At 37.1% G+C, this 15988-nt stretch overlaps 2 protein-coding genes and 1 long non-coding RNA gene across 3 annotated transcripts in view; 1 reads left to right on the top strand and 2 right to left on the bottom strand.

The window, feature by feature from the left end:
• Positions 1–317: 317 nt before the first annotated feature.
• On the bottom strand, positions 318–10187 carry Slmb (beta-transducin repeat containing E3 ubiquitin protein ligase slmb). Its single transcript, XM_070663112.1, has 9 exons — positions 9512–10187; positions 5528–5762; positions 5242–5428; positions 4643–5099; positions 4163–4536; positions 3829–3907; positions 3549–3729; positions 3415–3462; positions 318–3327 (listed from the first exon to the last, which is right to left on the bottom strand). The coding sequence occupies exons 1-8, from the start codon at positions 9554–9556 to the stop codon at positions 3452–3454; spliced, it is 1569 nt and encodes a 522-aa protein (XP_070519213.1). The 5' UTR covers positions 9557–10187; the 3' UTR covers positions 318–3327; positions 3415–3451.
• Positions 10188–10566: 379 nt separating this feature from the next.
• On the top strand, positions 10567–15409 carry LOC139106376 (erythroid differentiation-related factor 1). Its single transcript, XM_070663094.1, has 9 exons — positions 10567–10693; positions 11052–12090; positions 12169–12579; positions 12666–13445; positions 13522–13701; positions 13788–14161; positions 14274–14592; positions 14694–14985; positions 15090–15409. The coding sequence occupies exons 1-9, from the start codon at positions 10661–10663 to the stop codon at positions 15229–15231; spliced, it is 3570 nt and encodes a 1189-aa protein (XP_070519195.1). The 5' UTR covers positions 10567–10660; the 3' UTR covers positions 15232–15409.
• Positions 10654–15988, bottom strand: part of LOC139106391 (uncharacterized) — a 197759-nt gene continuing 192424 nt past the window's right edge. The window contains exon 10 of the long non-coding RNA XR_011546347.1: positions 10654–10759. This is a non-coding gene — a long non-coding RNA (uncharacterized lncRNA). The remainder of the gene's footprint in view (positions 10760–15988) is intronic.

Genomic DNA, 15988 nt, shown 5'->3' with positions numbered 1-15988 from the left:
TTTTGTAAGAAATATTCATATTAGTGCCAAGTAATTATTTACGAAATCTTACAAAAAATTATAGTTTATACTACTTTAGTAGTATAAATAATAAATTTATTTACAAAGAAGGCAACGTGGGTATTTTTGCCACACCCTACACCTTTTGGACGTTTTTTGAATGTACTTGGGCGACGCCCTTCCTCAGAAACACTCTGATTTTCACCTTAAATTTCATTCTTTTTTTCTTTTCCTCTTTCTATTTTTCTTTTTTTTTTTTTTTACAGCATACGTGCGCAGAAAGATAAGATAATAATGAAGTTTATAAAATTCCTGTATATTCTTGTGTAGGTATTATATTTCGAATATAATTTTGCACAGCCTTTGTATCCTCTATTCAATTATTCTCAAACACAAGGATTCACGTTGATATTAACAATAAAGCATCACATTATCGTCGTAAAGGTATTTGCTGGTTACTCTCGACAATCGCAAGCGCACCCACGTCGCGATTTCATCGCGACGTGCGTCACGATGCTCTTATAAGATACAAGTACACGTGTAATTCCTTAACTTATCCGTACTTCGATCTCGTGTCCTCGAATATCGGGGTTCTGCGTTCAAAATTTCTCTTGTTTTTTCGGTTAATTCGTCGAGGATTAATTCGATAATATATATTTTCATAAGAGACGTGGCAAAAGTTTGTCCTCACTCCGAAGATCTCTCGCGATTCTAGGCGGAGAGGAAAAAAAAAGAAAAAAAAAATTTACGGGAAAATGTTTCTATAAACCGTGAGGAATAGAGGAAGACGCGGAATAAGCAATCGTATCTTTCGATAATACTTACGCGTACGATAGCGGAAAGAAGACGGGAAATATTTATATCGTAGAAGCTCTCGCTGCACTTTCGAGTCAGCGCGGTGAGTTTTAGAATGCTCGCGTTCAGCCGAACATTTATCTCGTGCTTGTTGGAACGTTTCTTCGTAGACGCTATTTATACGGATTTACAATCCACGCAAATTGATCGGCGCGAAAAAAAAAACAAAAAAAAAAAATAACGCGTCCAACAGTTACGAAATAAATCTTCCTGTGTGCGCCAAAGTTACGCGAAACTTTTGTTCGATCGTGCTAATATCTTCAAGTTTCTACATTTGCGTCTAGAGAATCTACTCCCGAATTCGTATGAGAAGCTTTCGTGAAGAAAAGCGATGCCAGGTAGTCACTTTGCACCCAAACGCTTCTCGCACGGATTTAACAGGACCTTAATTTACATGGAACTTGTTAATTTTCTACTTGCTCATTCGACCTCCGCTTTGTGTAACATTCAAACGTTAGCAGCGCGAACGAACTGTGTACAAATATCCGTTGTATATACACATTTCATTTTCTTCCCTTTTATTTATGCATTATAAGAGTAAACAAACTTCACGTACTTTAAATATTAATTTAGTATTGTCCTACTATTTCCACGCGCGTTAATATGTAAACCGCACTCCACATACATAACTCGTATAAAGTTGAAAGTTTAACGTCACATGTACGCACTGAAATAAAAAAATGTAAACTCCTTTCTTTACTCTTATTATAGAACTAAAACATTTGAATCAACGTGATGTAACATTTCGAAATATTAATTTTTATGATAATTTGTTCTTTATAATCTAGCATATTTGTTGATAAAGAGTTTAAGGATCCTGGCCACTTGCCGCGTTTAGTTTAAATTTTAATGTCTGAAGCGAGAAATTGTGCGCTAAAAATACTTGCATGTTATATTCAAATAAAAATTTGTTTTTTTATTTGATAGTGACATGCGCTATTTTCAATGTGTGATTTCTTGCTTCTGATATTTTAGTTTAACATGCCGCGGCGTTGAATTTTTCCTAATTGTTTTTGATGAAATGCATATTTTATTAACGATCGGTATTTCACTTTTTCACTAGTACCTTACTTTCATATAGTTATCAACGCTATACCATTGTTTAATATATCAAATAGTCGAAAAAGTTTCTCGTCACGCTCAAAGTGTCCGTGTACATTATGAAACTTTATACTTTGTGAATGTAATGCGATATAATATTGAATAACATATGCATTGATATTCCGTTCACAAAGCGCACATTATTTCATAACACCACAATCATTTGAGCACTTTATAGACGCCGTTTAAATTACATGTCATATATACTCAATTATGTACGTGAATGTAAATCTAAACGGTGATAAGTCTCGTTTATTTACAGTTAAAGTAATTTTATATTTAAAGAATATATTCTTTTATATCTCCTTAAAATGTAGTGAAATACCAAATCGCAAAAGATTTAATTTTTTTCAGAAATAAAAGAACAATGATACATTTTGAATAAGTGTGACAATTTAGACAAGTATAAAAATGAGAAATTTATAGTGTATAAAACACGAATAAAATGAGTTAAACGAGATCACTGGTCAAGATATAATAGTTTTTCTTTTTCCCTTTTTCACAATAGACTAAGATTATAAATAGGATCACACGCTATTAGTTGTATGAATATAATAATAATGATATTTACATTCCGACGTGATTTTTATATTATAAATGCAAATGATATTGTACCAAATGTAAATTGTGCAGTGTTGACTCTTCGCTCGCTTTTCAAAATAATTTTACAAAATTTTAACGTTTACAAAAAAGCTATTATACATTTAATTAATTTCTCTTTCGCGAATTGAAATATGGATATGTAGCACTTTGTACGAGCTATTTTCAAAAGACGATGCAACACGATAATTCTCCTATATAACGACTTTCTTTACACATTCACACATAATAAGTACTCCAATCAAATATCATTTTACAATTGTTTGTCTTATAAATTAATTATATAAAAAATCATTAACTTTTTTTACTATAATACAGCTAATGTCTTAGTAATATCCAGCCTCCCTAAAACTGATTTGCTACATTACGTATAAGTCTTTTTTTTATTGTAGGAGAATGGTCTTGACTTCTTATCATGTCATAAAGCATAGAAGAATTCAGACATGGCCAAAGCAGACGATAATCGTTTACATCCATGGGATGTATTTATGTAGCTTTAAACATACTGTTCGTTCCTAAACGCGGTGTGTCAAGCGCTTATACATATAAATTATAATTTATAGTCTCACGCAAGTCAGTTTATTTTAGTTTTTTTTTTCTTCTTGAAAAATTTTTTCTCACTATCTCACCGAACTTGTTAATTAGTCATTGATCAATCCAATTATTTCTCCAGACACTTCTTGCATAATTGCTATTGGTACTCATCATAAGACATTTCTTAGTTTGCGCACATTGTTGCGAACACATTGGATTTACTCACTAACCACTTGTCTAAAATAAAATATTTTTAGATTAAATTCCGTGCAACAGATTTGTTTCTAGAATGTAATAATCGAATAATTCACAAAATACACTTACAATTATATCACAATAAAGGAATCTCTGTATTGATGCGTCACTCAAATGCTATAAATAAAGAGAATATTAAATTTCTGCATTTAATAACACATAATGGAAATTTCAATTTTAACGTAATAAACTGGTATACTTACGGGAAGGAGATCTGGTATCGGCTTGACTCGGCGCTCCATCCATTAGCAAGCGTCCACTGCATACATTTCCGTTTGATGGATTATAATTAAGGAAATCCCAAATTAATATGGTATCATCATGAGATGATGAAACGATTTGGAATTCATCAAATTGAAGACGAAATACGCGTCCAGTATGTTCCTACGATGACAAATATACATTAGTAAATAATAATTGTTAGTCTATGGGACACTTAATAAATTATTATATATCTACAATACGTGTGCGAAAGAATCTTACCACTAAAGTGCGTAAGCATAATGTACTGGCAACGGCACGAGGGTCGAGAGCAGCTACGAGATCCCAAACTTTAATTTTCCTGCAAAATATAATAATAGTCGTGAATGCCTTTACGAATTTATAAAACTAATTTATTCTTAAAGTAAAATTTTTTTTTTATATTAATTTAAAATAATTCGTACCAAATTCAGTTTGAATATTAACGTAAGATTAATAATAATTTTTTTCTTCTCTGTACATAGAGTGTCATGTTGTTTGGGACATTTTGTATAAAAAACGTCATCGTACTGCATTGTAAAATTAAATTTAGAATTAACATTTTTGGATCACATACCCATCATAAGCGCCGCTGACGATGTGCTTACTATCGAAACGAATGCATCTCACTAATTCTTCGTGCCCTTCCAGAACACGTAGGCAAGCTCCACACTCAATGTCCCACAGTCGTATGGTATTATCACTACTACCACTAACTACTAAGCGATCTCTATATTGCAAACACGCAATACCACGTTTATGTCCGTTCAATGTTCGCACGAATTCGCAATTGGAAGTGTTCCACACTTTGATAGTCCTGTCACCACTAGCCGAAACTATATATTTCTCGTCGAAGTCAACTACGTTTACTGCTGCTCTGTGTCCTACCAATACTCTTCTCAATGCAATCTCTGTCTGCGATGTCATATCCCAAACTGCTATTGAGCGATCCTGCAAACAAAAATTATCATCAATAACGATCTCTGATCGAATAATAATTATGTAATAAATAAATTATATATAATAAATACAAGTTTATCGTTTCTTTTCGACTGACCTTTGAGCAAGTGACCATCATTCCGTTGTTGAATCTAAGATGCAACACTGCTTCACAATGATGAATTAGGGTATTAACCATCTCGCCGGTAGTAGCGTCCCAAACTCTCACGGTGCTGTCTGACGAACCGGATATTATAGCCTTATCATCATACTGCAAACAAAGCACAGAGCCCGTGTGACCCGTTAACACTTTGATACACTGCAGAGTATTTCTGTCCCAGATTTTAATTGTGTTGTCGCGGAGTCCGGAAACTATCTTCTGGTCGTCATACTGAAGACAGTAAACTCCTTTCGAGTTCTCACTGCGACAGTTGATTCTTTGAAGATTGAATCGGCCCATTCTCCAGTTATTCTCTATACTCTCGATGTCTTTGACAATTTTCGGATAAAGAGATCTGTAGAAGTTGTGATTAGGGTGAGCCTCGCCTGGTTTCGGTTTGAAGAGATATTGTATCCTGAAAGCATTTATGACATAAATAAAGAAACATGAAGGGATGTTTTACATATATATTTTATAAATTTATAATATAAACTTGTAAAAAAAAAAATATTCTTAGTCAAAGTTTTATGTTAAACATATTGCAGCCTGCCACTTACCATCCTCTTCTTTCAGCCAGACCTCTCCAAACCGAATCCGTTCGAACCTTGCGCTCAATCAATTTCTTCCAGAGCATCCCTTCACTGATGACCCTATGCCATTCCTTGCACACTAGCTCTGCAGAAACGAGCGACTTCGCGTCAAGGTAAGAAAGAATACTTTCCGCTACGTGGTCCAATCCTTTTTCTGTAAGTTATTCATTTTAACGTTAACAATTGAAATAATTGAAAAATATCGTTCAGAAAAATTCACGAAAAAGCGGTGTGCGCATGTTTGATTACTCACTTGGTAAAAGTGAAATAAAGTCTCTCTGCAGCATCGGTTTGAGATACGCATTTATGTGACCATGCTGATAGTGGCACATTCGGGCCAGCAGCTGTTCGACAAATTGCACTTGCTCTGGCTCGCTCCATCTCTCGAACAGCTTCATACAAATTTCTTTTTCCTGCCCGTAATGCGTAGACGCTCCCGTAGACGGTTCCTTCTTGCAGCTGGGGTCGTAGAGAATCGTCATTGGGTACTGGAACAGAATATCGAAGCAAACTTAGACCGAGAATCGCTTTGGAGTGGTTGCCAGTCAAACAGAAAGTAACTTAATTAAAAAATTATATCGCTTAAAATAAGTTTTACTTTTTGAGCAGCTCTCGCGTGTTTCTTGCCTAGAAACACGAGTGCAAATAAAACGTCCATCGTAATTCTATATATATTTGTGAATATAATTAAGAATTAAAAGTTGTATTTGCCATAAAGACGCACGCAAAAGTAATGTTTTTTTAAATTTAATATATATAAACGATAGCGTACGATAAAATCAAAGGAAAATTAAAAGTAGAATTTTATCTTGGAACTTGATGTAACTGCGCTTGAGACAGGTTTAAGCGTGAGTTTTGCAAAACTAGAGAATCGCGGATGTCTTAAGGTAGAACGAAGTACCGGGTTCTTGACCTCTATTGCTTCATTCTTTCTCGCATAAACTACACCGTACACACGAGGACTCTTTCATTCGAACTGATCGTCTATCCATGTCCCAGTTTTGCGGCAAATATCTCGTTTTCTCCGTTAACGCCGTAATTAATAATTTAAAAGCCGATAAAAAATTTTTTTTTTAATAAAAAATACCAATAATTAATAATTTAAACGGACACGTGAGTAAATAAACATCTGTCTACTGATTTTAATTATTTTAATGAAAGTCACTTTCGAAATTCTTTCGAGATAAACAAGGTGGTTTTAAAATTCGCAAACCGTGAACGCGATCAATCTGTAAATACAATTACACGAACAAATAATTAACTGAGTTAAACAAATTTAATAAATTCCTGATTAGCTGTTATATTGAGAGAAAAATATAGTTACTTTTAAGCACAACTATAATTTGATATCTCCAATAATAAATGTGATAAGCTCTAAATTAAAATATGGCAAACTATATATACATTTGACTCATTGTCAGTCATACTAATCGATTGATGTCATCAAATTATGATTGGATCCAAAAGTAAATTTTCTTCGTTCAGCAAAAGATTGTTGATAATAGAAATTCGAACGCTCGATTAAGTTTTAGATGAAAATTGTCCGACGCGCAACGTTAAAGGTAATTTTTTTTTTTTACAAAAGAAAGTACTCTCGCGCGTTTGCACTTTCACTGTTTACGTCATCCTTATCGCCTGTATTTGTCGTAAATATCCGATAGCCTGACAATATTAGCTGCAATGTCACGGAATGAGGCATCGTCGAGCACGCTCTTCGACACAGTTAGAAATAGAACTTATTGATCAAGTCCGTGATTTTCCTTGACTAAGATCTTACTTTCCACGACACTTTTACTACGCGTTTGAAGATTTCATTGTTAAAATTGAACCAAGTAACATTCTTTAAATCGTAAACAGGTAAGAGTAAATAAGAGAAAGTAGTGAGAAATAAAAACGTGCGTACTCACAACTTACGTAATAAAATAAAGTAACCAATTTATAAAAAAAAATTAACAAAATAAGCAATAAAATTACTACAATAAAAAAAAAATTGTCAAACAGGTTAAAGATTTTTTTAACGCTTTCTTGACAAAAATCGATTTTAAATCAAAACGCTATTAGAAGATTGAAAGTCTTTAAGAAGTCTGAGGTGTAAGACACCCCACGTGTCCTGAAAGGCTAAGCACAGCATAGCTGATCCTATATTTATCGTTACAAATATAGAAATTGCAGTCGAGGTAAAATTCTTCTCATAGTGCACAGCAAAACAAAAATAAAAAAAAATTTAAAGCAAAATAAAATAGGACAAAAATTAAAAAGTGAACCCAACCGGCGGCGGACGCGCGGCGGCGCGGATTACCTGAAAACACTTTGAGTGCTTCTGACATAACGGTATCGCGAACTCGTGTCGAATCTACGCTTTCCTGATTCTTTTGTCTTCCTGGGACGTCGTCCCGCGCACCTCTTGACATAGCCCAAGTACCAATGTACCGGGTGTCCGCCAATAGATGCTCCATCTGATTTTCTACTCTTGCTTATCAATTTGAACACGATTTTAGCCCGACGCGCTTTTTTATACGCTTAATTTTTTTACGCGCCTGAATTTGCTTAACGTATTATTTTCCGTTACTCATTAAATAATAAGTCATAAATCAAAGATAAGTAATAATTATCAAACCGATTAAATATTTCTAAAAGTATTTGTAAAACTCCTACATTCTGAAAAAATTAATTGACTATGAAAGAAAAATTACCGTTTAACAAGTGCAATAAGGTATTTTCAATTCAACGGTACCACTATCTTGATTATTTTATTTCGTTTCACTTCTATTACCTAATGTATCAATTTTAAAGCAATTTCCTAATTGATTCGAGACTATCTCAAGTAATTCTTAGTTGGTACAGCGGACATGTTCAGCCTTAAAGCCAAATAAAACTATTTTCGAAGATCTTGAGTATAAGAATGGACTAGGAATACCGGCTTCTGGATACCCGTTACGTGCGAGATGACGGCAGGCGACGATAAGATCTTATCGTCCGGCAGCAACGTGTAAATGTTGAGGAACACGTAACTCTTTGCCTCTGACTACCGTTCGTCTCCCGCGCTTGAAGAGAAACGCGGAAAATTGGAAGTCGCCTCTCGTTGTCTCGCTGTCGACCCGTCGTGGAATACGCAAGTGGAATACGCGCGTTATAATTCTCGGAAATGAAGGGCATGACTAATCAATTATCTTCGATAATTTCATGTGCAGGCAGCAAGTTAAAAATGACGAGTTCGCGCCGCTCTTGCGCAAGATTGCAAAATACTGTTTTCGGCGAACAAAAAGTCAAATCAAAGTAGTTCAAATCAAAATAACGTGTGATTTTTCGATAAGATAAATCTTAATATCTCGATTCGGGTAGCCTTGCAAAAAAACTAATCGAAAGTGAAAAATACACATTTATCTACAATCGCAGATAATGTTAATATAAATAATCTGGATCAAAACAAGCAGACTTTAATTGAACGATACGTTATCTGGTGATGGTTTTTTTTTTTCTTTTCTAATTTGTTTCTTTTTTTCTTTTTAATTAATCCAAGCAAGGAATACAACTTCATCTAATTATAATCACAGATTATTCTGATCTGCGTTGCTTTAGCAACGCAGGTCAAAGTAAATCCGATCCGGTCTGTGATCCTGCGATTGAATAAATTTAATTCCCGACAAGCCAATCAAAGCGTGAAATATGACTTGCGTGCAATCATGGTCAGAAATTATTTGTGTACGGGATTACTTTGATCCGGGCCTGCTATCGCGAATGCCAGTCAAAATCCAGATCGAAGTAACCTCTGGCTTCGATTAAACAACGTCCTGAAGAAAGTACGATCTTGAAGAGCCAATAAAAAGCGCGAGATATTTACATTCAATCGCGAACGCGGAGATTATTCTATCACCTTGATCACTCCGATCTCGAGCTTCGCAGCGCCCTGCCGAGGCGTTTAATGACCGTCGGCAAGTCATCGAGCGTAAAGTAGACGAGGTTTCCCGTGCAAGCGAAATTGTTCGCGGCTGGAGCAGCGCGAAAGCCTCGTTCAAACCTATTCGCGACCGCTTTGGTGCCCGGAACGCCGCCGCAGCGACGCGTCGGAACGGGACACGTACATGCGTGACGTTGCGACGAGCGACAATTCGATCGGTCGCTCGACGAACGGCGAGGAGGCACAAGATGGCGGTAATTTTTCCTCTTCCCCTTTTTCCGCGCGCGGGGGCTGGGGCAGATTCGCGCCGCGTAACTTAGCAGGATACCTCTCACTCACCTGCAGGCTCACGTTCGTGTCGTCGATGATCTTGTCCGTTTCCATGTTTGCCCTTCCCACGCGATGATTCCGCTGGCTGGACGCTCCTCGGCGCACGGGTCGTCGCGCGAACTGGCGAGACGGGGCTTCAAGCGCCACGCGGGAGTAATGCCTAGCCCGACGGGATGTAGCCCGCGAGAGGATGGAAAGAAAGACCGCGATAGAGAGAGAGAAAAAGACACCCCGGGGACGCGACCAGCGTTCAGCGCGACTTGAGGACGACGCTCGCTACGAGCCCACGCTGCGCATCGCTGGGAGTCGACGGAGCGACACTTCCATATCTAGAGCACAGTGGCTGCCGCGCGCGAATAAAGTACGTCACTCGGTTACTGTCTTCTGGGCAACGGGCGTTTATTGCCCGCGCGGTTCCGCTGACCGTGCGGAGTGGATCGCGAACGAATGCGGCCGCACGATGTCACCAACACGACGGTTAGCCCCTTTTCCTCAATGGCGAGAAGAGGACGGGACGTGGAAGCCGAGCGCACTCGCGACGCGGTAGAGTCTGACGTTAGTGACTGACCGAACGACTGACCGGTGGACGGAGACGGCAAGCGGTCGCGTAACGCAACTCTACGTCCAACGACTCGAAAACGCACGGATGCACTGTCCTACCTATACCACCGCGAAGAGAAACATGAGAGTAGCCATCTTGGTCTTTTTCACGGAGCCCGTAGGCCGCGTTTGCAATGGGCGTAGCAAAACCTAGTCCACAGCGGTGTAGCAAACCTAAACTAGCGAATCGTATTCGAGTTCCGATACGATTGGTCGAACTTTTAAGTTAGGTCTTGACGGTTTGATTAAATTTATTTAGCATTTTTATTTAACTCTGTCTTTATTTTGTTTAAAAAAGATAGACAGTTTTAAATTGCAATTCTTTAATTTATATATTTAATTGATCTTAATTTTAAGAAAAAATTATTTTGAAGATATTATATTTTCAAGTTGATAATGTAGAAAACTAAACTTCGATGATCGATTGTGATATCGACGAAGCAAATATTCGAGCTGTATATCCTTTGTAATTGTATCACTTTTCCATGTTCGGAACTTCTAGAAATTTTTAGGCACAGTAAATGTTTGGCAACCACATGTGGTTATTGATGCACGAGGATGTCGAAGAAAGAGGATATTAACGATGCCGCGGTAAGTTTGTCACAAGTATTATCAGCCGTTTCATGTGTTTTACTTGATTAAAGACAATATAATCGTCTGTAAAAAAAAATGTCAACATTAGAGCATAACTATATATGGTAAAGGATATAAATATATCGTTAAATAAGTATTTTAGTTTGTAAAGATAATTTTACAAAAATAATTTTTAAAAATTAAATATTTTTACATCTTTTAAAAAATTGAAGTATAACGTGAATGAACATAATTTTCAATATTTTAATTATTAATATAATTAATTATAATTATTTTCTTTTACTTGTTTAAACATAAAACAACTTAAGAATATTTTTGATTAGTTACACATATAAGTCAATTTTATGTATTACAGATAAAGTCAATGGCTCTGGCTTTATCACCAGATTCTCCAAAGAAACCTGTAAAATCAACAGCAGTGGTGAAATACTCTGCAGTCCAAACGCCAGCAACTTATGCTCAATTACAATGTAACACAGACTTGAACCTTCCACCCAGCAACTGGCTCAGCAGCTCGGCGGAAAGTTATGGTTTGCAAAATGTTTGGTCACAGAGCACAGGATTCTCTAGCTTTCGCATGGCTCATATGTTTCCTGACTGTGTTGGGGAGGTAGACGTAGTATCTGATGCCGAAAATATAAAGAAATTGTTGAAACTACCTTATAATCACGATGTGATCTCAATGATGGTGCATCGCATTGAGAACACATTGCTGTTGGATGATTTTGATATACACAAGTACCTACTGCGGCAAGCAGAGAGTGACTGGGAATGGCTAAAAAAATTCTTCTATGAGCATATCTTTCAAAGTCTTGGCGAAAAAGAGAAGCGCCTTTTCCACAAGGGCTATAGTAGAAACAGCTTGCAGCAGAGGAACTTGGTCTCGAAATTTCTGTATCACTCTATAGTACTAGCGGATAAAACCCAGCAGAGTGAAAAACCACAATTGCCTGTGAAAACGCTTGAGCCGTGCCTGCCGGAGCCGACGCAAGAAGACAAAGTACCTGATCCGAATTATAATCACAATTTTTCGAGAAATGTCGTGTGGACTTTCGAAAACATACAAATGCTTGTTGGAACAGACATGCCTATATTTGGCGGTCAGACGCATCCGTGCATAAGTTTACGATTAAGGGACATGACGAAGCCTATAAATGTTTTAACCGGAATAGACTATTGGCTGGATAATTTAATGTGCAACGTTCCGGAAGTAGTAATGTGTTACCATTTAAATGGTATTGTACAGAAGTACGAACTGATAAAAACGGAAGATCTTCCGAATTTGGATAACTCCAAGTTTAGTCCTAAAGTAGTTCGAGATGTTGCTCAGAATATTTTGAGTTTCTTGAAAAATAATGCAACAAAAGCCGGTCATACCTATTGGTTATTTAAGGGTACGTTTTAAATTTGGCAAATACAAATCGAACTTGCAACGTGCAAATATTTTATGTTTAATTTGTTTTATTTTTTAGGTAAGGATGATGATGTTGTGAAGCTCTATGATTTGACATCATTGTGCAACGACGTTTCAGAAGACAAGGGGCAAAATCCTTTCACTGTGCCTGTTGCAATGTTGTTATACAGAGTAGCTCGCAACATGAAATATTCTCCCGACTGCCATCGTTATCAGGGTACAATCAGAATGCTCCTGAAGAACTGCGTTCAGTTGCTAGCCAAGGAAAAGTATCCACAGATCGTCACGTCCGCGCATTTCATGCTTTCGGATTTGTATATACCGTCAGATACGGATCCAGCCAATCCAGGGCTATCAGATCAAAGCGACGAAGAGGACATTAATAGCGAATGTGGTACGAGTCAAGAAAACGATAAGGAAGAGGAAGAGGATGAAGCTTGCGCGATAAAATCTTTGACTCTAGCAAATAGTGAGTGAGCCTTATTTTAATTTCATTAATTTTAATTTTTTAAGAAAATTAATATTAAGTAATTAATATTAATATTATTTTTGCAGTGAAAGAGCAAGTAGAGCGCGAGCAGCTGAAGTACAAGGCACCTCCAATGTCTGGTACTATAGAAGAGAGATGTTTGTCCGGGTTGGAACATGTTACTCATGGACTCGAATGCCTTCAGTATTTTCCTACTGACAACAGCAAAGATGAGGAGCAGAAGAAAGCGGAGGAATATGAAAAGGAGAAGCGAAAGTATGAGGAGATGCATCCGAATGTAGCGAAACCTTTCCAAGCAATTCCTATGCCTTACGCGCCGTTAAATCAACAAGATAAAAATGCCACACCTGAAAAAAGTTCGGAGACTCCCACGCATAAGAAGAAAAACAAACAAAGGAAAAAGAAAAATGAGAAGAATGTTACGAAGGAAGTAGCAAATGTGAACGCTTTGTTATGTAAACCGAAGACAGAAACATTGCCGACGTGGCACGCGCCGAAAAAGAACGATAATATCTGCTGGAGCGCTCATTTGAAAACGTTATTATACGAAAAGGCGTCGTTAATATTCGCCGTGCTCGCTGAAATGGAATATGTGAACAAAAATTACGGCGCTTCTTTAAGATACATGCTCGAAGTATTATACTGTCAAAAAATATTGGAAATTTTTTGCGGTGTGAGAAACAACAAATCTGTCAGTTATTTGTTAGGCCGTGCGGGGGATTGTTGCTTCATGATGGTGCAAGACTGGTGCAACGTAGAAAAACACAGGAAAGACTACAATACGAAGAACGAAATGGAAGAAAAGTTAGTGGAGGAGCTTTTTAGTATGGAGGGCTTAGACATGAGTGAGTATCGAGATGCACTTAATTTTTGCAATGAAAATAATACGTAAATTCATTTTCGACGTGCGTTTTATTACAGACAGTGCGGAGCTGTTGCCAAAGGGATTAGAAAGTTTAGAATCTACTTTGGTGTCATCTTATAAATGTTACGAGAAAGCCCTGTCGTTGGAGCCGATGGATATGGACAAAAATAATTTGCTGAGACGGTTGGGAAATATTCATAACGAGTTGGGCGTTCTTTACATGAATCAGGCAGGATGTACGTAAGCTTTACATATTTTAACAATAGATAACTAAACTCGTTAACAAAAAAAAAAATATATATATATATATAAATTCTTGTAGCTCGATATCAGCAAGACAATCAGACAGAAGACTTATCGAGTTTGCCGGATGTAACAACGCTCTTAGCACGTTCTTTAACGCACTTAGATTCTGGTGTTAGAGCTTTCGAGACAGTTCATGACGAGACAAATTTGGCGTTATTGCATTCTAATACCGGCCGACTTATGCGACTCTGCGCGCATATGCATGGTAAACAGAACGTGCAAGAGCGTCATTTTTATAACAAAGCACTTGCGAGCTATCAGAAGGCTCTGCAAGTCTTGGGAGATAGAAAAACCAATTCGGCAATATGGGACACTGTCATGTGGGATTTTTCAACAACGTTATACACAAAAGCTACATTATTGCAGGATTATCCTACGACTGACTATAAAGTAACTTAATTAGCATTTTATATTATTATATAATTAAAATTTTTTTCTGTAAAAAATTCAACAAAAAGTCGGTAAATGTGTTAATAATTTTGTTTTAAATTTCTTATTGCAGACCGAAGAGGAATTAGAAAGAGAAGTAGTGGATACTCTTCAAAAAGCACTTAAACACTGTGATATAGACACACCGGGACCACGTCAGCCGGTTTATCAATTCCGCGCTGCGACCATCCAGCATCGATTGGCTTCGTTATACCATCGCGTGTACAGAGAAATAAAATCGGACGCGGATAATAGCAAGAAAAAAACGAGTTTGCAATTGTGCAAATTGTATTACGATAAAGCGGCGGTGCTTTTGCTTATGTTAGAGCAAAGTACCGAATATTTGACCGTTCAAATGGAAAGAGTCGCCCTGGCAGAATTTCAAGCGCAAAGTACGTTTTTTTTTCCTCTTTTTTTAAATTTTTTTTTTCTCCAAAAAATTCTCGTGCCGATTGTTTTGTTTTTTCTTTTATTGTACGAAGATTTTTTTCAGATGCAACTACTTTCAATAGCAAGTTGAAAGCGTACCAGAACGGTTTAGAGCTAATTTTACAATGCTTACCTATTATGAATATACTATGTGAGCGAAGTAATACGACAAGACAAAAGATACTCGATAATAAAACCCAGGATGATAACGCTGAGCGCGAGACAGCGGCCGAAGAACAAAAGTTAATGGACGACGAAGAAAATCTCGTGGTTTTGCTGGAACAAAGATTGCAGTTTCTTTTGCGATCATTAACCAAGCTATTCCTGAGCAAAAGTCCCGTCCATAACAAAAAAGAGTACGTTGCTTTTAAATTATGTATTATAATTAATATTTCAAAGATTGATCAAAGACTTTTATTAGTGCTTATAATTTTAATTCGTCCTTTTTATAAAATTTCAGGCACGAGACGCTTGCAAATTTGTATAAACAATGCTACGCCCGAGTATTGCGACAGGACACGATGTCTGGATTCACTTTAGTAAAACACGTGACGAAAGTTTTACTAGATCTCGACAAAATGTTAATGGAAACGGAGTTCTAATTAAAATATGAGCGAATGTAATGTACAGCTAGCGAATTAGGAAAATGTACATATGACGTGAAAGCTGTTTTTCCAAAGGAGCGATGTGTTTTTTAATCTTTTAAGATTATGTGATGCGTGTGTGCGAAAACAAAATATACACAGAATAATATTTATTATTATTCGACTGGTGCTGAAACTTGGAGATTAATTAATTCCTTTGGCTTCACTAATGCGACTGTTGAGAAACTTTTATTCTAACATGTAACTCCAACGAATCTCTTTTAAAACAAGATGAAAATAAGACTAAGCCGTGCGTTACTTCGATTTCATAATAAATCAGTATTAATTTCATTTCTTTACTCAGTTTTTTTTTCTTTTTTTTTTTGCCCTTTATTTCTTATCAAATCTGATTAGCATTCGATTAGCATCGTCGCGAGATCTTATCCGACGAATCGAAGAGAGCCGTCGGAGTGGCGTTTTAATTAAAATGGGGGTAAGGTCAGATGGCAAAGTCTGAAGCAGTCTATCGCGCCAAGGTTGACCCGGGTTTCGTACGTGTTCCTTCGCAGATACGACCTCGCTTTGTTCCCGGCAAGACAGATGGCGGCACGGTAGTTTAAACGAGTCAAGTTCCGATATACGAGTTCCTGACGTGTACGAGCATACGGGAAAGCTGGCACCGGCCTGGTCGAGCGAAAACTCGATAAAAAAAAAAAGAACTCGTTTATTAGGAAATCCGAGATGAACCGTTGTTGCGTGGCCGAGAGCCGTCCGG

This window comes from Cardiocondyla obscurior, linkage group LG11, assembly GCF_019399895.1.
Source record: "Cardiocondyla obscurior isolate alpha-2009 linkage group LG11, Cobs3.1, whole genome shotgun sequence".
Lineage (NCBI taxonomy): Eukaryota > Metazoa > Arthropoda > Insecta > Hymenoptera > Formicidae > Cardiocondyla > Cardiocondyla obscurior.
This window is presented reverse-complemented; position numbering and strand designations above follow the sequence as displayed.

Coding starts and splice junctions, on each gene's coding strand:
- Slmb (XM_070663112.1), bottom strand. CDS start 9,556: ATGGAAACGGACAAGATCATCGACGACACGAACGTGAGCCTGCAG. Junction 5,429..5,527: donor CTTTATTTCACTTTTACCAA/GTGAGTAATCAA, acceptor AATAACTTACAG/AAAAAGGATTGGACCACGTA. Junction 3,908..4,162: donor GTCAGCGGCGCTTATGATGG/GTATGTGATCCA, acceptor TATATTTTGCAG/GAAAATTAAAGTTTGGGATC.
- LOC139106376 (XM_070663094.1), top strand. CDS start 10,661: ATGTCGAAGAAAGAGGATATTAACGATGCCGCG. Junction 12,091..12,168: donor TACCTATTGGTTATTTAAGG/GTACGTTTTAAA, acceptor TTTATTTTTTAG/GTAAGGATGATGATGTTGTG. Junction 14,593..14,693: donor GGCAGAATTTCAAGCGCAAA/GTACGTTTTTTT, acceptor GATTTTTTTCAG/ATGCAACTACTTTCAATAGC.